General features: G+C 43.6%; 6 protein-coding genes across 6 annotated transcripts; 2 read left to right on the forward strand and 4 right to left on the reverse strand.

Moving 5' to 3' along the window:
• Window positions 1-55: 55 nt before the first annotated feature.
• LOC115761684 (vacuolar protein sorting-associated protein 16B) lies at window positions 56-2,915 on the reverse strand. The gene is made up of 2 exons (XM_030703539.1): window positions 2,834-2,915; window positions 56-2,780 (listed from the first exon to the last, which is right to left on the reverse strand). The coding sequence occupies exons 1-2, from the start codon at window positions 2,857-2,859 to the stop codon at window positions 1,400-1,402; spliced, it is 1,407 nt and encodes a 468-aa protein (XP_030559399.1). The 5' UTR covers window positions 2,860-2,915; the 3' UTR covers window positions 56-1,399.
• A 314-nt stretch (window positions 2,916-3,229) lies between these two features.
• Window positions 3,230-4,701, forward strand: LOC115761599 (zinc carboxypeptidase). The gene is made up of 2 exons (XM_030703399.1): window positions 3,230-3,249; window positions 3,306-4,701. Exon 2 carries the CDS (start codon window positions 3,313-3,315, stop codon window positions 4,651-4,653), a length of 1,341 nt encoding a protein of 446 aa, XP_030559259.1. The 5' UTR covers window positions 3,230-3,249; window positions 3,306-3,312; the 3' UTR covers window positions 4,654-4,701.
• On the reverse strand, window positions 4,682-7,944 carry LOC115761598 (serine/threonine-protein kinase Nek8). Its single transcript, XM_030703398.1, has 9 exons — window positions 7,073-7,944; window positions 6,876-7,014; window positions 6,525-6,808; window positions 6,301-6,468; window positions 5,735-6,244; window positions 5,496-5,664; window positions 5,249-5,434; window positions 4,955-5,187; window positions 4,682-4,897 (listed from the first exon to the last, which is right to left on the reverse strand). Exons 1-9 carry the CDS (start codon window positions 7,759-7,761, stop codon window positions 4,768-4,770), a joined length of 2,508 nt encoding a protein of 835 aa, XP_030559258.1. The 5' UTR covers window positions 7,762-7,944; the 3' UTR covers window positions 4,682-4,767.
• A 209-nt stretch (window positions 7,945-8,153) lies between these two features.
• Window positions 8,154-9,976, reverse strand: LOC115761561 (ras-related protein Rab-8A). The gene is made up of 4 exons (XM_030703345.1): window positions 9,567-9,976; window positions 9,186-9,478; window positions 8,725-8,838; window positions 8,154-8,672 (listed from the first exon to the last, which is right to left on the reverse strand). Exons 1-4 carry the CDS (start codon window positions 9,688-9,690, stop codon window positions 8,562-8,564), a joined length of 642 nt encoding a protein of 213 aa, XP_030559205.1. The 5' UTR covers window positions 9,691-9,976; the 3' UTR covers window positions 8,154-8,561.
• Window positions 9,977-10,054: 78 nt separating this feature from the next.
• Window positions 10,055-11,715, reverse strand: LOC115761560 (E3 ubiquitin-protein transferase MAEA). Its single transcript, XM_030703344.1, has one exon. It carries the CDS (start codon window positions 11,624-11,626, stop codon window positions 10,448-10,450), a length of 1,179 nt encoding a protein of 392 aa, XP_030559204.1. The 5' UTR covers window positions 11,627-11,715; the 3' UTR covers window positions 10,055-10,447.
• Window positions 11,716-12,092: 377 nt separating this feature from the next.
• LOC115761541 (40S ribosomal protein S3) lies at window positions 12,093-13,239 on the forward strand. Its single transcript, XM_030703324.1, has 2 exons — window positions 12,093-12,189; window positions 12,479-13,239. The coding sequence occupies exons 1-2, from the start codon at window positions 12,154-12,156 to the stop codon at window positions 13,181-13,183; spliced, it is 741 nt and encodes a 246-aa protein (XP_030559184.1). The 5' UTR covers window positions 12,093-12,153; the 3' UTR covers window positions 13,184-13,239.
• Window positions 13,240-23,006: the final 9,767 nt, after the last annotated feature.

The following is a 23,006-nucleotide window of genomic DNA, read 5'->3' on the forward strand; positions in this document are numbered from 1 at the left end:
TGCATAAGTTGAAAGTTTATCGTGTTTTTTTGTTGTAATTTCAAAGTTTTTACGATTTGTTGTCAGTTCGAGCAGGAAACCAAAGATCAATGATGGCGTCAGTTGCAGTGCCCGCCCACAAACACCACAAATAAGTAAATATTAGAAATACTGTTTAATTGTCTAATTGTCTGTCTAATTTTGTCAAGGCAGCTGACCAACTAAATTGAACTCAACCCATGCTCCCAAACTCACCAATATTGGAGCCGTCATCGCCTCGATCATTTTACTGATCTTCTATATGTCGGAACTGAATCTCCCATTCTTGGTGGTGCATCCCCGTCTTCAATGGATAGCTTGTTCTGCATCGTCAACTATTCCATCCGTATTACCAACCTAGGCTTGATTGCAATGCTTTCAATTTTCTGTATTCTGCTGAGAACTGCAGCTTACAAGCTCACTAATTCATCATCCACGTAGCATAAATAGGGCAGCCTCTATGGTCAGCAGTAGAAGTCTGTGAAGCCAGTATTGTGTTTGTCGATCTAGGAGAACCCAGAATGCTGTTATGGACTATGAAATTTCTCAGGATGGTTGTATGTTCGCAAGATCTCATCTCTCATCTATACACTTTGCAAACCTATGACTCGCTCCACACTTGGAATTGAGAACAAAAGTCCACATGCTTCAAATTGTTCCGACACTGTATGAGCTCCAATCTTTAGTTAATTTCTCAGTTAGTCAGTGGTTTTCTCGTTAGATTTGGAATTGGCCATGTGGGAGGCAAATTCCCACTGAGCACTGTAGGAATGTTGTTTCGATCTGCGAAAATCTCGGCAATATATTCAGAGTTTTTGGGCTGCTGGGGAAAGACGTTTACATCCTTGCCATCAACCGTTTTGTTTTTGAAAATTGGTAGACCTAGGGAGCTTCGGGGATTTTCTTGTGATGCAGCCATTCGACAAAATTCAGATGATAGTATAAGGAAAAAAATTACATATTGTCTATTACCCGCCCACTTATGTTTATACTTAATTACATAACTGTTGTTTGCGGTTTTCTGCGCATATTTATATAAATAGCTTTCATAGCGATGTTATTTAAGAAAAATATTTAAGGCAAACAAATTGTTTAAAGAATATAATTTTTGTAGTGCTTTGTTTGCTATTGGCTATACACGCTTTTTGTTTACTCAATAAAATAAAAAATAAACGTAAAAAAAAATGTTTAAAGGACACAACACACCGAAATGGTTATCCTTAACCGTTCCGTGGTACACAAACACTTTTGATTGATATTCAGCTTGTGATTTGCGATTACTTAATATATATATATAAATATATATTTAAAAATTTTAATAATTACATACATACATAAAAAGGTAATAAAAAATACATTTATATAAACGTTCTTAGGCTTTCTAAAGCTTCAGCTTAATATTGTCCGTAGTCCAACGTTTGCTTTGCAGCAATTTGAGCGCATTCTCGCAGTAAAACTGCTCCTCGGATCGTTCAGGTAGCGTTTCCTTCAATTGCTGCAATTCCTGCTGTTGTTTCAGACTCACCATAGCATCAATGACGGCTTTGATGCATTTGACTCGTTGCGCCAAGGCCAATTTTTCGGGACTGTTGCTCATCTTGGAGAGAAATAGCTGTAATACTGTTGCAGGCGCCTGCAACTCAAAGAGCCGCTGCACGGCTAGTGACAAATCAAAGCTAATGTGAAACTGCTTCGTTTTGAGCGGATTCCAACCGGAAACGCGCTCAAAGATGCATTCCAAATCCACATAGGCTTGTGCATGGGCGCGTTCATTTAGCGCAGTCCATTCATACTGTGCTGGTGAGATTTCCTGATCGGCAGCAAAGCGTTGGGGTGAGCTAAGCTTAAGCATGTCCTGTTCCTTCCAGTTCTTGTTCTGCGCGCAGCATACATACAAAAACTCAATGGGCGTGGGCTCATCACCTATTTGTTGGGCCAGACCAGTCACAGGTTCCCTTTCCTTGACCAGCTGCAGCTTTAAGGCCGCATGAAAGACCTGCTCATATAGTGAAATGACGCCCACACCAGCGCTGGCATACGCATCAACCAGACGCTGCAGCTGCTGTTTTCGCGTTGTCAATTCACTGCAGGTCATGGCTGCTTGAAACTGCCTGAGAGCTGCTTCCTGGTGGCGTCCAAAGCGCTGCAATATATCAATATAGTGGCTCACATCACCGCTTTGCCGCAGGTAACTGAGATAGTGTTCCAGCGCCTTGGGCCGCTGCTGCAGTATGTTATGGAATTGGGTTGTGTTCAGCGTGCGTTTGAGGAACAGCAGCACACCAATTATCGCATCGCCACCGTTGGCCAGCACCCTATCCAACAGTTGTTGCTTCTCCAGCAGCGATTTGAACATTTCCAATGGTGCCACTTTGCCATGCAGTAGCTTCTGTGCGGTAACCTCCAGATTGGGGCTGTAAAGAGTACTTTGTATTTGGCGTCGCAACAGCTTTAGCTCTTCCTCGGGCGTTACGCCCTTGGGCATGACATGATCGTCCAATGTTTGTTCTTGTAACACCAGATTAAGCGCCTCATCGCTCAATATGGCTTTAATGGAGAGATGATTCAGTGTTCCCAGCGCTGCACTATTATCAAAACTGTCCTCTGAAATGGTGTCGTCATTAAATATTGAATTGTTGTCCCATTTACTGCTCTGGCTGGCATGGCCTGAGCTTCCTCTGACGCCGGCATCGCCAAGATCAACGTCATCTTCGTCGTCAAAGCTAAAGGCAGCTCTCGAGGAGCGGTTCCAATAGTTTTCGCTGTCAACATATGTAATTTTAACTGCAAAACCCCATACTTTAAGCGCACTTACTCTGTGTTATCAAATTGAGATTCCATTGGTTTTTATTCTTAAGAAAACAGCTGATAGTGTGACCAGCTCTTGAAAGTTTTTGTAAACAGGGAAGCTCAAAATATCGAAATTATAATTATCGGCTTACAATTTAAAAAAAAATACGTAAGCGCGCTTTTATTACGATATTAAATGTACTACGTTATAAACTAAGCTAAAACTATTATGCTTAACTTAAAAAACATAGTTGAATTTACAAGCTGGTATCTTTATGTTTATATACACTTAAAATATTTGTATTTGCCCGTTGTTTGATCTCATTAACGGAGTCAACGGAGAAACAGTAATCTTGCTTCGCTAACATACCCATACTAACAAAATATACACATATTCATGTATGTATATAATTTCATCTGTAATCAATTATGCCCTCAAAGGTGAAGTTGATAAGCGAGGGTAAAATTGCCAAACAATCGTAATTTGTCTGTTGCAGAGTGAACATGTTATCTCTCTCATCTGTTCTGCTCCTGGTCGTTCTCAGCCCTAGTGCTCGGGCTGCGAGCCACTGCACCAAGGCTGATCAATGTGTATTAGGCGTCGAATCTCAGGCCGCAGCTGCTCCTTCCGCCAAGGCACGCTACGATCATACGCGCATATATAATGTGGAGCTGGCCACAGTCACTCAAGTCGAGCTTTTCCAGGCGTTGGAGGAGGCTAGCGATTCGTGCAGCTTTATGGGGCACGCGCGAGTGCCTGGCCAGAAGCTAACTATTATGGTGACCGCTCCAAAAGTGGCCGACTTTGATGATCTTCTGCATAGCTACAACGTGAGCCATCGCATATTGAACTACAACTTTCAGGAGCTAATAGACGCCAACTACCTTGATGTAGCAGCAGAGAGCACGCCTGCGGATCAGTTCGATTGGAAGCGTTACTTTCAGCTGGACAACATCTATGACTGGCTAGAGAAGTTGGCACGTGAGCAACCTGAAGTAGTAAAGGTGCTGGACATGGGTCTGAGCACTCAAGGTCTGCCCATCAAGGGAGTAAAGATTGCCTTTGGTGGCGAGAATCTGACAAGTGTATTCATAGAGAGTGGAATACATGCACGCGAGTGGATTGCACCTGCTACAGCCACCTATTTTATTGATCAGCTGCTACACTCCAATGACACCTTAGTGCAGGCCATGGCTCGCTCTCATAACTGGCTGATCTTTCCGACGGTTAATCCGGATGGGTATCACTATAGCTTCACTGGGGATCGGATGTGGCGTAAGAACCGCCAGCTTTTTGGTATATGTCGCGGCGTCGATCTGAATCGCAATTTTCCATTGAGCTGGAACACAACGGGTGCCAGTGGCAATCCCTGTAAATATGATTACTCTGGCCCAGCTGCTGCCAGCGAGCTGGAAACTCAACGCATTATACAGTTTTTGGAAGGGCATGTCGAACCGGAACGCATTCGCACCTATCTATCTCTACACAGCTACTCGCAGCTCATTATGTTCCCATATGGTCACACGGCAGAGCGTGTGGAAAATTATGCAGACCTCAAGGCGATCGGCCAATTGGCAGCGGCGCGCATAAAGGCACTCACTGGACGTGTTTATAAGAGTGGCAGCATACATGAGACCATCTACCCTTCAAGCGGTGGCTCAAAGGATTGGGCTCATAGTCACCTGAAGGTGCCGATTACCTTTACTTTTGAGCTGCGCGGTCCATCAGATAGTGATGACATGTTCATCTTGCCGGCCAAAGAGATTGAGCCAACAGCTCGTGAGGCATTCGCTGCGGTGCAAAGCATTGTGGAGGAGGCGCGAAATCGTGGGTATTACCAGTAAATGAGACAAAGCTCTTTTATTAATTTTGATAAATAAAGACATGATACATACGATATACGATATTTCAACTAGCAATGGGTAATAGTGCTCTTCCGGTAAGGATCTGTCCATATGTTAACCCTCAAAGGAGGAAATGAGCGGTGTGGTCGTCTCTACCATCACCAAAACGCTATGAGCCAGCGGAAATACATCATTCACCTGCACATAGTAACCGCGCTCACACTGTTCCTTGGATGAGTGCAGCCTGCGCAGGGTAAATCATATGGCTTACATGGACCTCGGTTCTGAAAACTTAACTTACGCTAATATATCCATGGGTTCAGTGATTAACTCGGATTTGTAGACCGATGCCAGGAAATTGGTGAACGCAGCTGTATTGTTACCCAACTCCATTTCCGCATTGGGTGTGCACACCTCCAAGCCCAAGCCGCTGTTGCTGGAACCAATCTCCGGCAAGCCATTCCTCGTGCCCCACACCGTAATTATATTATCCTCCGAGGCAACTATGGTGCACTGATCATTGCAATTCGCTTTCTACGAATTAAAGAAACGATTCATTGTGGACTCCTAGCAACTAGCTTAACCTGTATCCAACCACAATGTAACGTGCTCGTATTGTATCTACCAGTGTGGGCTGCTCCACTGCATTGCAATGCCGAATGCCACGTTGTCCTTCCTTATTACGACCCATGGTATAGACATAGCCGCCTTCAGTGAGGAACACTGAATGCGTGGACGAGAAGCAAGCCTTCAGCACCTTAAAGGGCAGTTGTATTTTCTTCTATGTTCAGAAAATAAGATTTTTGAAATCATTTCCATAATTTGTGCTAGTTATTGCCTACAAAAGCTGTAATCCTGCCGGGACGGTTAAAGCCCAGCTTGTTGTAGTCGTTGCTGCCACAGACATGCAGCTCGCCATTGGCAAAGAGCACGGCTGATGTGTCCGGGCCGCAATAGATCCTTGAGGGTTTGCTCTTGACATGCGACAACAAAATCTTCTGTGGATGCTTTCTGATGAGTATAATGCCAGGAATGGGTGTCTGAGCCTGTGTCTCTTGCGGTTTAATTAAAATTCACTTACTGCTGCTGCTGGTGGTTGCCCAGGCCCAGAGCTCCAGACACGCTGGTGCCCCAAACATAAACGGCGCCCTCGCGACCCAGTGCCATCACATGATGCAGGCCGGCGGCAATCTGCTCAATGCGCACATCCGCCAGCTTGGCTATAAGCTTAGGAGTGAAATAATCCTTCTGTTCGTCCTGGCCCAGAGCGAACTTGATGTTATTGCCACAGCTCAGCAGATTACCGGATTGGGTTAGGAATATTGTGAAACCATCGCCGGCACAAGCGCTGACCATATGGTAATTGCGTACACTCTGCACCAGTCCGGGATAATGTTTCCAAGTCTCCAGCGAGGTCAGGCCGAGCTGACCGTGTGTGCCCTCGCCCCAGGCATATGACGAGCCATCATCGTTAATGACCACAAAGTGGGATTCACTCATGGCCACGCAGACAATAAATGCCTTGGGTGGCAGCTGTATAGGACTCATGCTGAAGCTGTTGCCAAAGGATTTAAGCTGGTACAAGACAGACCTGCAAAAGTAGCTAGCACGATTATCAAACCAGCTCTGCCTGGTCTAATAACCTACCGCTTCTCTATAACCTCATGGGGCGCAACTGTCTCAGCGCTCATAAGCTTCCTCGTTTCTGTTTGGGCCGTGGGCAGCTCCATGGCTAAATTGCTGCAGCTAGCAAAAAGTGACGTTGGCGCCGCTATCAAGCTGCCATTGTTGCTCACATTATCCTCGTAGGTGTAGCTAGGGGGTAAGTGATGGGGTATTCATCAATTTCGGCCGGCGTATTTGCAACTCACCCTTTGTTCTTGCCGAGACTGCGAAATATTAAGGGTATCCAATACACCAGCACCTCCGACGCAGTGGGTCGCCGTGCTGCATCCACCTGTAGCAGATTGGCCATGAGACTGCGCAGACCCGAGGTGTAGCCAGGTGGCACAGCTGTATAGGAGCCGGCCATGATTTTTGTAACCAGCTCCGACAGATTGGAGGCGGCAAAGGTCTTTTTCAAGCAGCACAGCTCACCCAAAATGCAGCCCAACGCCCAAATGTCACTTTTATTGTCATATTCCTTGCCCTCGCACTGGAAACGAATCCCATGGAATAGATTGCTCGTCAAGTCTGAAGAGAAGACAGAAGACAACACTCACCATTTCGGGACTAAAATAGTAGGGCGTGCCAAGCACAGTCTGTGCATGAATTTTTGCGTTCATAATTTTGGATATGCCAAAGTCTCCAATCTTAACGATTCCACGCCCGTTGAGGAACACATTGGCCGTCTTCAGATCGCTGTAAATAGCCAAACACTACAGATATATTGCTGTATACTGAAAAGACTGCTCTTTACCGATGCAAAATGTTCTCCGAGTGCATATAGTTAATAGCGCTGGATATCTGCTCAAAGACGGCGATTATATAGCGTTCGGGAAAATGTTGTGTGCCCTGTCGGTCAGCAATTATTTGAGCCAAGGTGCCACCATCCGCATACTCCATCTCGATGAGCAATGTATTATCTTTTATAAAGCTGCCCAGATAGCTGACTATGTTTGGATGATGCAGCTTGGAGAACACCTCCACCTCGTTCATGGCCAGATCGCGACCCGGGGGCGTTAGCTCACTCAAATTGATTTGCTTAAACACAATATGATGGCCATCAAATTTGCGCCTGTACAGAATTGCGATGCCAAACGAGCCCTGACCGACAACGCGCACCTTTTCGTAGTTGGCCAGTTCGGTTCCGGCTATGTTCAGCTCCTCCTTGGGCACCTCCAGTTGCTGCAACGGCTTATCCGGCGAATGTGGCACATGGTTTATTGCCATGGCTTTAGCAAGCGATGTGCTGGGCGTGCCTGTGTTGCCGTCGGTTATGGTGAAAACTGTGGGTATAGCGCGAGAGCTGAGCTTGCGGCAACCGTGCTGCTTCTGCTGTGGACCAACCAGCGGCAACTGCAGCGATGTAGCTGTCAACGTGGTTGCATCTGTAATGCGCCCATTAAAGATTGGCAAGGAGCTGGCTTTGTTCCGAAACTTTTTCATATCATCCGCGCAAAATGTCACGATTGTCAAAGCAGCACAAAAATCGAACTTCAACTATCTATTCTGCTCCTCATAAGATATGACATCGCTCATCGTTGTGGACAATTTGGTTGCTAGGCGCCACGGAGCCACAGGCTAAAGGAACTCTTTCCGCCGCGCTAATTGACAGCTTGATTGGTATCACATTAATCATGGAAAATTTTGAAATAAAAATTGACCAATTGAGTTTCTGTATTATGAATATATAATTGATCAGATCCAAGCAAAACCAGTCCAAATAGACTTTATTAAGTTTGCTTTACTTTAAAAGTTTGTAATTGTAACAAACGTTACAGGCGGCTTACATTCAGATTTTGTTATTTGCGTCAAACATTATAGCTATGTTTACGATTTTTATACAATATATTTAATATATAATTTATATATATATATAGACTTATTTAGCTTAATAAGTACACGAGTTAGTTAATGTAGAAATTATGTCGCGACTATTATTGATGTATTTGCACGAATATGCTAAAATTATTATGCTATTCTTGGACTATCTTAAAAAATGCACAATCTGTACGTTTTACATAGGCTTGACTTGAATGTTTTATGCATTTAAAATGTTTTCTTTGTTTTTAATTATTATTCTTTTTTTTTTTTTTTTTTTGATAAATTTATCGTTATTGGTTTATAACATGCACAAACTTGGCTACATGAATTGTTGCTGCTGGCTGTACAATGCTTTGCAAAACTTTGGACAACTTATTCAGGTTACACAGCGGATCAATGGTCTACTATTTGCTGACGGCAATTTAGCAGGTGCAACGATTATCACCGGATAGACTACCCAAACTGAAGGTTCCTAAGCCATTCGATCCGGGTGATTTCTTGTCCTGTTTCTCATCATTGTCAAAGTTATCGCCCTGCAAATGATTAGGATTAGTTACTGAATGAATAGTTTTGCTTTTAACTTACCCGTCGCTCGCGCTGTTCGCGTATTTTACGAGCTAGCGACAAAAATGCGTCCTCAATGTTAATGTTCGATTTGCATGAGACCTCAAAAAAGGGCATATCAAAGTTTTCGGCAATCTAAAAGTAATAAATTTCAAAAGGACTTTGCATTAGTCTTATGCTGCTTATGTTTAAGATTATTCCTATCAAACTGATAAGATTGGACCGATATAACAAATTGTACAAAAAATTATGCTTGCTTATCAATATATCTGGAAAAAAACTGGGCATTTATAAGCTACTGTATGTTCTCTACATATAAAAGAAAACTTATTGGCACCCGCAGTATTGTTGCATAGTGTAATAAGTAAGGGTTTATCTAAGTATATGTGTATAGCTGTATTGATTGAGAAGATTTTTAAGACCACTTTTATCTGCTTCTATAAGCAATTCTTGAGTATATTTTTTACATATTTGCCACCCACCTTTTCACCTCTCTCCTTGTCCACCATACGCTGTGTCGTTGAGCATTCGCATTTGTTGCCAGCCAGCACTTTGACAACGTCGGGTGAGGCATTCTCCTGTATGTTGCGCAACCAATAGGACAAATTGTTATAGCTCTCCAGATTGGTCACATCGTACATAAGTAAAATGCCCATGGCACCGCGGTAATAGGCTGTGGTTAGTGTTCGGAAACGTTCCTGCCCAGCTGTGTCCCAGATTTGCAGCTTTATGGGCACACCATCGAGATTAATGAGTTTCTGTTTAAAGTCAATGCCTGTGTGGGTGAAGGATGGATGATGCTGTTATTCAAGCCAGACAAAAGAATATATATGTATATGTATGTCACCTGTCGCAACACTTACCAATGGTCGAGATGTATGTGTCGTAGTATTTCTCATCACAATATCTGTGCACAATGCACGTCTTGCCAACGTTGGAGTCACCCAGCACCAGCACTTTGTAGGTGGCCACAAAATCCAAAGCCATTTTGCGTATTGCTCTGAGCGGGTTTAGTGTTACAGATGGGCTTGTGTTGTTGCTTTTGTTTTTTGGTGGTGTCAGTAGAGGTGGAGGTGGAGGTGGTGGTGTGAGGTTTCGGCCGTAGGGGTTGAACGTATATGGTGTTTGTGTATCTGTTTGTTGTTGTTATTACTATAGGAGAAGACGCAGCTGTTTAGCTAGAGATGCTGCGTTAATTATTGTGGGTCGCGTCAGCGATTTGTAAATTTTCACAATATCCTATGCATTTTAGCAGCTGAGCTGGGTAGGAGTAACAACAACAATACAGAGTCCAAGTGCAAATGAAATTGGAGACCCAAACAATTGGAAACCCTTCAAGCCTTGCTTATTATTTATGTGATTTTGTTTCTCTTTATTTATTCTGATATATTTGCATAGTTTTCACTTAGGAAGGAATTAAATAACGTCGTCCGCGTTGCACACAGCATGAATCAACATCGACATACTGCTGCTGCTGCTTCTGCTTCTACTGACTGCGCAGTCGAAAAAATCAATAGAATTGCGACGGCGCAGCGTCGACAATCAAATGTGGACGAGAACTAACTAATCGTAATCGAAATTCAAACGCGCAGTTGTTGAAAAACCTAAGCGCCACTTAAATATACATACATAATAGAAATATAGTTATACAAAATATATATATATATAGTCGTTTCTGGCTTAATGATAATGATAGTATAGAGGGTTAATTTTAAACAAAGTCTGGCCGTTCAGACTATTCGGTTTACATGATAAATACCTTGTCGATTTTAGGCTTTGTAAACTTAACATTGGTTACGGGGCATGTCATGGTGCCATCCTCTTTGGTTATCTTCGGCAAAGCTAGCCGTCCATAAATTTGTCCATTTGGCAACATCATTGGCTGATTGTGCTCGTTCAGCGGCAGACCGGTAACGCGACAGATGAGGCGACTCTGCACGCAGTGTGAGTATGGCAACTTGAGGGCAATCCGATTGAGATCCTCCTGGCAGACAGGACAATTGAGATTGCGGCAGGTCTGAGAGTAGCATTGTGGCGTCTTCAACGCTGATAGACCAGCCTGAACGGCTGCCGAAAAGACGGATGTGCTTGAAAGCTGGAACAAGCGATAGTTTTCGTGACGAAAGTCTAACACTAGCTGTTCCCAGCGCTTGGGATCCAAGTACTTCTTGCAGTGCTCCATTTCGGTGTCGGCTGGATAGGCCAACAGGGCCATCACGTGACAAATCTCATTCAATTGGGTCTTCTCATAAGCTGGGAAGTAGCGTCGCGAATGCTTGACAGCTTCGAAGCGCTGATTCTGACGCACCAGCTCAATGAATTCCTGCACACGCAGGCTAAACTCAATGGTTGAGTTGATTTTGCGCAGCTTCGACTTGTTGTCAATGCACCAGAGCACGCATTTAGTAGTGCTGTGATTGGCCAGATCGTCCTCCACTTCACGCGAAGTTTGAAATATGTCCAGATTTGTCAAATTACGCACATCAGAGCGTGCTGCCAGTTCCTCGGCTGTCTCGTAATAGCCCATGCGCAACAGATGCTCAATTACCAAGCGATCTAGACGAATACGCTTCCATTGATCGACCGAACCCTGACACACCTCGTCAGCGTTGCGAGGCATAATGCCCTTGAGATGTTCTAGCTTGCGCTTGCAAATCTGTGTGACGCTCAGCTCATCGTTGATGCTCTCGTCGGCTTTGCGCTTGAGAACCTGAAGCTTTTGTGCTACATTGCCCATTAGCTTGGCCACATCCGATAATATGGGCGGCTGCTCGGCGTCCAAGGCCTTTTCCACTTGACGCGAAACATTCATCACTTGGTCAACCTCACGGTCGATAATCTTTTGGGCAGATCTGAAGCGTTTATTAAGTATTTCGTATGGCACTTTTAGTGTGGCGTGCTCCAACGCCTTTATTTCGGACATTTTGCTGATTCAATCCTCCTAAATCCGTTATTTATTTTCGTTTTTAATTAAGATACGCAATTTGTTGCTGCTTTGTTCTACAGCTGGCAAATTATCGATGCAGCTATTGATAGTCAATAAATGTGCATATCGATAATGGGTTAATAATTTGTGGCGGCAAGCGATAAAGTGAATATTACTACTTTGTCCAAATTTAGTACTTTTCCGTGCGAATATCGTTTAGAGTTGATTTAATGGAATCGATGTTAAGCTTTTCAATGATAAACATTCAGATGTGCACGCTATTTGGGAAAAAGCTTAAGAAAGAGTTGGGCGACGATGTCGCATAGGCATGATGGCGATTTCCTGTGGTAAGATGCTGCTACTTAAGTAAGTACGTAAGTCGATAAATTTGTAATATAGCAATCGGTATGTTTTTCGTTGCAACCCTACAGGTGGCAAAGCAGTGTATGCGACGGCCATGTTATCGGTAAAGCAGGTCGCTGTCTTTCTTTCTTTTTGACCACGTTCCGTGCGAGTCGTATGAAATGAACATGAACCTAAACATTTCGAAGAAACGTAAGGTAATTAAAGGAAAATTGCATTGGAAAGCGAATTAAGAAGTGTACTGCACCTGCGCACATGTTTTGTGCATAAAGTTGTGTGAGGAATCCGCGGCGGTGCCGCAAAAAACAGTGCTAAACAAAAGTTAACCTCAAATCGCGGGCGTCTGCGGCAGGCGTGGAGCACCCGTGTCATGCTCTCAGTTAAAACAACAACAACAATGACATAGACAATGCGAGTCGTGAAGCAAGTGATGTCTTAAGACTTGGGTTATGCATGGCTAACAATTGTTATTCTCTCATTTTGCAGTTCGTCTCCGACGGTATCTTCAAGGCGGAGTTGAACGAGTTCCTTACTCGCGAGCTCGCCGAGGATGGTTACTCCGGTGTTGAGGTGCGTGTGACTCCATCCCGCACTGAAATCATCATCATGGCCACCAAGACCCAACAAGTGCTGGGCGAGAAGGGCCGTCGCATTCGTGAGCTGACTGCCATGGTGCAGAAGCGTTTCAACTTCGAGACAGGCCGCATTGAGCTGTACGCCGAGAAGGTCGCCACTCGTGGTCTCTGCGCCATCGCCCAGGCTGAATCGCTGCGTTACAAGCTGACCGGTGGATTGGCCGTGCGTCGCGCTTGCTATGGTGTGCTGCGTTTCATCATGGAGTCTGGCGCCAAGGGCTGTGAAGTCGTTGTGTCTGGCAAACTGCGTGGTCAGCGTGCCAAGTCGATGAAGTTCGTCGATGGACTCATGATTCACTCTGGTGATCCGTGCAACGATTATGTCGAGACTGCCACACGTCACGTTCTGCTGCGCCAGGGCGTTCTGGGCATCAAGGTTAAGATCATGTTGCCGTACGATCCTAAGAACAAGATTGGACCCAAGAAGCCACTGCCAGACAATGTGTCTGTCGTTGAGCCCAAGGAAGAGAAGATCTATGAGACGCCAGAGACGGAGTACAAGATTCCGCCACAGACCAAGCCTCTGGATGATCTCTCCGAGGCAAAGGTTATGTAAAATTAAGTTTTACTGTTTACCAAGAGCAACAACAACAACAACAACAAGAGCAACAAGTGTGCAGAGTTTGCGATAAATACAACAACAAAAAAACATAAAAACAAAGCTAATTCAAATGTGTGGATTTAATAAACAAAGTAATTTTTAGTAAACATTTTAATGTAAACACCAACCGCAGCCGCAGTTTTGTCCAGTGTACGAGGGCAGTCACATCGGTTCTGATGAGATCTTCCTCCGGTATGCCTTGGGATCATCCTCCCTGTACTCAACTGGCGGCAAACCAGTTTTCTGACCATTGCTGCATGTCTCTGTTTTCATTTCCAACGAAGCGGAAATCAGCGATTAAAAAAGGCAACTGATTTATGCGCTTGTCCTTCGCTTTGCGTGTAGCCCGGACACTCGGATAACTGCAGTTGCTTATGGGCCGCATATTTATCATGTTGATATGTTTATTTGGGTACTCCTTGGCACAGTGACATGGTATGAGTGCAAGTATCGCAGCAACTGCATCAATTGCCGCATGGAATCAACAATCAACTAATTTATCAACATTTTTGCAGACTATGCAGACTATGCAGAGATTAATGCAGAGCCTTTGCTTTTACCTTGCGCCGCATCTCACCTGGCACCGCACACCTTAAGTCCCAGCACACGATCGCTGCTGCATGACAAATGGGCCACATGCAACAATTGCCCAGTTGCGTTTGCTGGGTGGCAGCCGGCTGCTCATGGCCTGGCGGCTGCATCACGCATCAAGCTAGTTGCGATTTGTGCCATACATCTAAATTAACGCTTCAAAGCGGTTCCCGGACATGACGGCGCACAGCGGAGACAGTGCCTGGGATCAGCTGACCCAGCTGCATTCTGGACAATGCCAATCAATAGAGTCCACTGTTTATCGTTTGAGGCTGTGAGAAGTTTTTGCACACATTTTGGCATTTCAACGCGCGCATAAATCATAAAGAACCTTTTAAACACGACTTCGAACGTATGATTTCAACACAAAAATTTGTAAATAAATTAGATCGTGATTATGGTTACATCAATATCATCAGCAACGAGCATCAGCAACTTTTGTAGCCAGCAGCAACATTATTAACAGCCAAACGCTCTGACATGTGCTGTGTTGTTTTTACCCCTCTGCGATCCACTGCCAACCTCATATTGACAGCAATAACACTAACTATATATTTTAATGGCTTAAACAACAAGAGTTAACAACAACAACAACAAAACATCGATAAGGCAAGCATTAAATGGATTTGTTTTATTGATAGACTAGCAAATACCCTGTGTTCAGTGTACAACAACAAGTCATTATGGTGAGTTTTTATTTATTCTATTACTGCATTATTATGTGGGTCTAAGATGAAGCACGAAGAGCTTTCATTAAAACTAACGAGTCCTTACCAAAGTTAAAACCAAATTTTAAAATTATAGCTTAGTAGGATTAAGAGACCAATTAAGCAAATTTATATTTTTATCAAAAGCAAAGGATATACAATGAAAACTTTGCTAGGCGAGCATCGAATGTCAGGTATTTGTTTCACACTCAAGAGGAGTCTTCGCCGGGTAGAGGGGAAGCAGGGTGCAGCTTAATTTAAAATGGTTTTAAAAAAGTGACCACTAGAAAAGTTTTGACTGTATGTTAGACACTGAATACCCTACTTATAAAGAGCAGTGGCTTTTAGTTCTTCAATTGTCTGAAAAACTGGATAGGTAGGTTATCTATAAGACTCCCAATTTGTATTATTGTATAACACACTGCGTATACCCTTTGTCAACTTTCACACCGCACAGGGTATAATAAGGCAGCCAAGACAAAAGCTGCCGTCAACAAGTCTGCGGCGGTGGCTGGCAACGTGTTGCTAGCCATTTTTTTGCAGTTGTTTTGCTACGAGCCACATGTATATGCCTGTTATAGCAGAGCGGCGCAGGTTCATAACTTTAGTGTCTGCTTCGGTTCTGGCCATGTCAACACCAAAAAAATATAAAATAATAATAATAACGAACCGAACAATGTATGCCCTACTGGAATTGTTTCCCACATCAAAGTCACAAAAGCGCCTTTTTAAGACCTGAGTCCCTAGGTGGAATGCTTATGCTCCATGGGCCAGCTCATGTGTCTAGAATCTCTGGCTCTCATTTAGGGTATAACAACAACAACAATTGGTTGTAACTGTAAGCGCATATTTCTATTGAGCTCTGCGGCCCGTCTGTGCTTATATATTTGCTTTGATTTATCAACATTATTGTGAGGCTTGTGTCATGATTTTTCCATCATTATTGTACATTAAGAAACGCTGGCGCGTAATGTGTTTTTCATGTGAACTGCCAGGGACCAGACGACACATTTATCATCATCAGATGCTGCTGCTGCTGCTGCTGCCATTGATGATGTTGGAGCAGTTGCTTGCTGGATACTGGGCTAAGTCATGATTATTTGCGGCGCTGCGAAGGCTTCCCGCGCCTTTGGTTGGCAAACTGAGCAAATTTCCGAGATCTCGTGACGTGTGCAACTGAGGGTTGACCTGAGCTAGCCCTCAACTGGAAAGCTTCAGATTCGGGGTTCTACTCGTTGAGTAGAGGGTATTACTTCCCGCACCCGAGCAGTTAAAGCGATTTGATAAGCTGCATACTAACTTACTAAGCTGCGCTTAATTTAAAGCTGCATGCGATCTTTAGCTGCTGTGATAGCCATCCGGACTCACCGTGGGAAAGATCAACCAGTTTTAAGCGCTGCGCCAAGTTATCGCTGAACTGCAGCAGCCGATCAATAAAATAAGTGGCTACAGCAGGTGCAATCCGCGCTCGCCAGCGTGTGTGTCACACTCTATAAATAAAATCATCCGATGGGCACTTCTTGACTGCTTAATCCATGCCACCAATGGAAAGCATATATCCTTTCGTTGTGAAAGTAACGCAGACGTGTGCTCTGGCGCCAGTTCAATAGAGTGGGGCCCTCCAAGTTGTAGTTCAGTATGCTGCGATGGCTCACGTTGTAACTGCAGCAGATCATCGAGGTCGACCAATATAATTGTTAGCTTCTGGCCAGGCACGCGCGCCTATTTCATGAACCCACACGAATCACTCGCTCGACAGAGCTGGACTTGTGAGACGCTGTCCAGCTCCATGTGATATATTCGCGTGTGATCTTAGCGTGCTTAGGCACCGCCTCGGGGTCATCCCCTACAGCACAGACTTGCTGCAATTGCTCGGGCCACGAACGTTGCGACTGGCTGCCAGCCACAATAGCAAAAATCATATGGACAGCTAGCATTTGTGGGCCAGGTTTGAATACGTCCTCACTGACTAGATTGCGGTTTTGTTTTGCTATTTACACTATCTTACTGATTATACCCTGAACCCATTAAAAATGGGTATAAGGGTAAATTGTATTTGTGCAAAATCCAAATGTATGTAACAGGCAGAAGGAAGCATCTCCGACCCCATAAAGTATAGTCTTGATCAGCATCAATAGCCGAGTCGATCTAGCCATGTCCGTCTGTCTGTCCGTCCATCCGTCCGTCCGTCCGTATGTATAAACGCAAGGATCTCAGAACCTATAAAAGCTAGAGACTTGAAATTTTAGATGTAGATGCTCCTAGCTCCCGCGCAGATCGAGTTTGTTTCCGATAATCGATAACTTACTCCGTTTCCAAGCAATCGATAAAAATCTATATCGATATCCTGTTTTTTGGTAAATAATAAGAGCTAGAGTCACCAAACTTGGCGTATAGCTTCTAAAATAGAATATATATATGCATTTGATGTTGGAAGAAGAGAGACATCGATCGTATTTCCTCCAAGTTCCCGAAAAATTTAATAGATATCTTTCTCCGTTTCCATGAAATCAATGAAAGACCATATCGAAAGTCTATTATTGAGCACATACTAGATCTTTTAAGAACTAGATGCAAATTTGGTATGAAGACTCTTGTGTAGAATACGAAGATGCCAAATATTTTACTTTTTTGATACCTCAGCTTACCCCCATCAAATATTATCATTGTAGACGAACAGTCTTGGATTTTGGTATTTATACAAATGTATTTTAATGCCACAAACACCGAAGTAAATCTTAGGAGCATTTCCCATTGAGTGGGGCTAAGGCAATAGGCAACGCAAGCGAGATGTTGTGTGAGTTTGAGTATGTATGTGTGTCTAAAGGGCAGCACGGCTTCGGGAATACCCTCAACTCTTATTTAAATATTCTAATGTGTGTAATCCTCACTTTTATCTTTAGCGGCTAACAAATACTATAGAATGCGGCCAATAAATTCTTTGCGAATTCGCTGGACCCCTTGGCAAAATGTTGCAATGGAATCAAACGATTTATGAGTGCCTTTCATAACACATCATTAGCAACATTTTTGTCAGAATTTATAGCGCAATGCAATCTGAAAACGTTTAACGAGCTTGTTCTAAGCTTTTAGTGGCAGAAACCATCCAAATTCGGACTTAGCCAAACGGCAAACAAGTGCGCAACGATGCGACGCTGCGTCGTTAGGTTGGCTTAAATGTTGCAGATGCAGAAACCAATTACAGTTGCATACGTGTGCGCGTGTGTGTGTGTGTGAGTGTGAGTGCATAAATTTGTCGCATGCCCCCTGGACATCGGGCCAGTCATTTACGATGAGCTTTTAGTGTTAATTTATTACGGTACAGTTCAAATAAAAATGGCGTCTTTTCTTCCAATCAGCGAGCCGAGCTTTAACTGCTTGGCTAGGTGCACTGCTTAAACCTGCTTGTCAAATCGTTGCGGCAACAACAACAACAACAACAACAAAAACCAATGGAGTTATGCAACAGTCGCGTCACCCGCTCATACGGGTGCATACTGCCAAAATGCATTTCTTGTAATAGACTTAACGTGACTTGGTCTTGGGAAACCAATTACAGAGCCACATTAATATTGGCAACATTGTGCCGCAACCAAATGCTGCCAGCATGCAACAAATTTTTAATTAAGGACACTTTGCCTGCAGCAAAGGCACACAATGGCGCGGGGGTGTTGCCAACATTGCCAGCCGGTGCATGCACAAAATAATCTTATCAACATTTTGGCAATTAATTTTGTCTGCTCATTTGAGGCGGCTCCGGCCAAACAGAAGCCGCAGCCTGCATGCAGGCGCATGACTGTCCGCTTGTCCGTTGACCATAAAAGCATTTTAATTTCTTTATTTACAACAACTATAAATCATGGCCTAGGTGTTTTACCATAATTTAAAACTACTCGCATTCGCACTATTTTCCAACATTTTGTTTCGTCTTCGCCTCGTATTTTTTGTTCATTTTTATTTTTATTTATTTTTGTTACTAATGGAAAATGGCAAGCGGACCGGTGGAACGACCCGGCTGTCGCCTCTTTCAGCGGACTGGGGTGTTGTAAAAATTCCAAAAATACCGTCGCGCCGTGTTGGTCACGTTGTCCGCTTTGGCTGCGGGCAGCCGCTTCATTAGGTGACGTTCGTACATATTAATTTAAACGTTGCATTTATGGTCAACTGGCCGCTGTGACACTAAATCATCTCAATCCAAGTCCGGGGCGTCGTTTGATCTGCGTTTGTCAACGACCATTTTGGCCGGCATCTGCTGCGCATATGGTAATCGTTGCAACATTGCCAGGCAATGCACGCACACGGCCACGCACATTGCATGTGGTGGCGCTTAATTGGCAACACTTCATGCTGTTGCCAACAATTTTCTTTGTGTCTTGGCCAAAGGCATTTCGGCAATTCGGAATGCGGCAGCATTTTGTGAATTAAATTCAAATTAACAGCAAACATATAATTAAAATATATATACATATAAATATATATATATAAATTAATGTATATACGAAAATTATAATTAATTGCATTGATTGTCAATTGCATGGGCATAGCGCCATGAAGTGAGCCGTGAAGCATTTTTTGAGAATTCAATTCGATTTGAAATATAAATCAAGGAAATGTCAGAAATTTGCCATGACTTGTCGCCATGGCGTGTTGCTTGTCGCTGTGGCATGTGTTTCGCTTTGGGCGCGCAAATTAATGCAATTTTGTGTAAATTACTCATTAAAAATGAAATAAATTTTAGTTGCTGGCATAAATCACAGCCTATAAACTGTAGCAGGCCACACACACACAGACACACTCACACACAAGAGACACAACAGACAATTGCCAGAGCAAATCTCCAAACAAAAGTCTCGATTACGTTTCGACTCCTGGCCAAACACGAGTCGTATAATGAAATTTTCATTTCTTGACTTCAACTCTGCTATTGCTATTGTTGTTGTTGTTGTTGTTGCTTAAGAGACGCCAATTAGATATTTTATTGCTAATGTGCGCTTGTCAGTTGTGGTCGAGCCCCAGCTCGAGTGTCCAGCTGGCTGTCCAATATGTACGGGCGCTGTCTACATCAATTAAAAGCGCATTTGACAATGATATTCGCTTTGCTGGGGTCTGCTGCCATTGCCGGGTGGCAGCCTGATCACTGATCACTTGGTGTGCAGTCAGAAATGATTCCAATTTGGGCAAAGCCAACTAACCTGACTCTTTGATTACACCAGATGAAGCGGCCAATTTCGTTCATACACTTGAAATAATATCACAGCATGGCAGAACTATTTTCAGCATTTATTTTTTTTTTTGGAATTTCAATAATATTTCAGTTCATTCATCAGGTATTACATATACCTGTTTTGAAAAATAAATAATATTTTTGAATTTAATAGAACATTAATAGAAACAATTTGATATTTCATAATTCCCTAATTTATTTGTTGGTTATATTACGCAAGTTCTCCTTCGTTGATTCGAAATTCTCTCAATATATTTTGGAAATGCTTAAACGATTACCGATAGAGGATCAATTGATCAACCTGACCATTTCGCTTTTCATTCAACTATCAGACATCTCTTTTTCCTTTCCTGCCAGCATGTAGCGTTCTCTGTGACCTTTTTTAACTGGTGCTTTGATACTGAAGTTTCGAAGGATCAATTGGTCCATTAATTAATTTAAATATACTAGTGACTGAATAATAAAATCAATAGATATTAGAAATAAACATACTATATTTGACTTCTGTATATCGCAGTTTCTACTTAGAATTAGTTTGGGCTGAGGAGTTTGCCTGTGGGAGACAGCTTGCTAATTATCGCCTGCGACTGGGTGCATATATGTTGCTGCCACATTGATTAAGATACATATTGGTCGCATTGGCAATTTGGACAGCAACAAGCACTCAACACTGGCAGCGACAGCAACAAAGTTGCTGCTTACAAATTATCAACAACCAAGCAAGGCAGCAGCCCCCGGGCTGGGCAAACATGCAGCCTGCTGCTGTTTGACTAAAACAAATGTTAAATGTTTGAAATCGTAACAAAGTCGCATGCAATATGTGGCAATATCCATGACACATACAAACACACACACACACACACACACGCACACACATACACAAACATATATATACAAACATACACTGAGACAATGACCATATTTGTTTGGCCCAAAACTAATGATGTGGCTGTGGCTCGAGCTTGTGGCTACGGGCCGTGTTTTAATTGTGAAATTGAAATGCACTGCAATAAATTGCAAGATGGCCAAAAAATTCGTAACGTATCGAATTGTGTATGTGCTGAAAAATTTTGTATCCTGAGCGCAATTCAATTACAGCTCAATTTCATGGCTGTGGCAGGCAGAGGCAGAGGTCCATTTAGAGCGCATGGCGACAATTTGTTTATGGAACCGCCATGGACTTTAAATGGTGCGCCGCATAAATCATGCGGTCCACTTGGCCGCATTGTCAATTGCAGGTGCCTTATAATTGGGCTAGGCAACATCAACATCACCCACCAACTCCAGCAGCAGCAGCAGTAGCAGCAGCAGCAGCAGCAGCAGCAGCAACAACATGGCTGCCGCAAACAGCAATATGCATCATTTTGGAATCAAACGTGCCTCCGCCCTTGGGCGCTAGTTGTTAAAGGAGAAATCGAATTTTCAAATAATTTACCCTGTTGCTGCTCCATTTGCAATTAGATCGGCGTGTTGTCCGCGGGGCAACAGCAATTTGTCGGCAGTAGCAACATGTTGCAAGGCTTTGGTGCTAAATGCTGGCATTTAATTTCTTAATTTCATTGTGCGTGTTGTACCTTTGCACTTTGGGCACACTCGGCTTGTGTGCTAATGACATCATTTGCTGGCTAAGTCTGCAAACAAGTTGCACATAATTAAACAACAACAACAACAGCAACTACAACAACAACAGCACGGCATCCATAAGTGGCACATTGCATGCGGTGTTGCTTGCAACACGCGGCCAAAGCGTAACTCATAAATGTGGCAAACGCAAAACGACTTCCTGCTCCTCGAACATGTCATGTCGGGCAAGCAACATGCAGCAAACAGTGCAACAGCAACACCATATTTCATACACGCAGGCGCCTCTTCAATAGACACGTCTGCCTCCACCTCAACTGGCGGCCTCTTCAGTCAATAAAAACCAAATCGCTGGCAAAAATGTTGCCCAACTCAACAGCAGCAACAACTGCAGCAACAGCAACAACAGCAACAACAACAGCAGCAGCAGCAGCAACAGCCCACTAGACAGTGCGACCAGCCGCATGCCAACATGATTTTTCTTGCTTTTTCATTATAATGCTATTGCGACATTTTTGTGTTTGTTGCTCTGCGAAATCAAAGCACGCCAGCAACAGCTACAGCAGCAGCAGCAGGAGCAGCAGCGGCAGCATCATCAATTCAGCATGTTGCAGGCGGCGCTGGCAACAAATCGTTGGTAAAAATGTGCGCGCTATAAATTTATGTTGGAAACATCAAATCGACGTAAATTACGCGCCGCCTGACTGCCACAAAGTCGCTTCAACTAGCACTGGCAGGCGGCGCTTTGGCTGTTAAATTCTTGACTTGTCTTGACTTGCAATTTAGCAACAACAGTAACACCAACAACACCAACACCAACAGCGACATCGGCAACGGCAACGGCAACCGCTGCAGAGGACTTTCCAAGATGTAGTGACTCGGGCAAGACATTAATTCGCGCGTACTTAACACGACCATCTCCGTCTCCAGGGGCAGTGTCATCTATCTGTAATACAAACGCATGCCTTGATTAAAGAGAAGGCAACGCGGTAAAACGAGCCGAGCCAAGCCGAGTCGAGCCGAGCCAACAAATTGCTGATTGTAATTGATTTAAATACGTTGATGATGCGTCGCAAATAACTTAAAGCAACAGTTAATTATATATACAGGTATATAGTGTATGGGCGCACATTTCTGTTTAATTGTTGCTCGATTCGTTTATATCAGAACTTTCGGAAAAAAGTGCCAGCAACTGGCCAAATTGGCGGCACAACTGTTGCTGGCGTGAAAGCCAGCAATATGGTGAAACAGTTGCCAATTATCAATGTGATTAATGTACTCTGTCATATTGTATTTTCGTAAGCGCTTTTCACAACATTTTCCCCATCAGTTATCATGAGCGCAAACAAACAAATTTGCAATAAACTGCACAGCACTCGGTGAAAAGGCAATTTTCCGCAGGGTTAAAGGCAACAGGCAACATTCAAACAACAAGCGGCTGGCAACTAGAAACCAGAAACTGCCAACTGGCAACAGCAACAACTTCAATTACAATCACGTCAACATTATTTTCAACGCAACGAGATATATTTCTATTAGCCGATTTAATGTCAGCATAATTAATCACATCTTATAATGTTCAGCCACAGCAAAGTAGAAGAAGAAGAACAACAACAACAGCAGGGTCAACAGTTCGCCTTATGTTATTGGCTAGTTTCGCTGGGTTCACAGCCAG

Source organism: Drosophila novamexicana, unplaced genomic scaffold (genome assembly GCF_003285875.2).
Source record: "Drosophila novamexicana strain 15010-1031.04,08,12 unplaced genomic scaffold, DnovRS2.1 tig00000485-arrow-pilon, whole genome shotgun sequence".
Lineage (NCBI taxonomy): Eukaryota > Metazoa > Arthropoda > Insecta > Diptera > Drosophilidae > Drosophila > Drosophila novamexicana.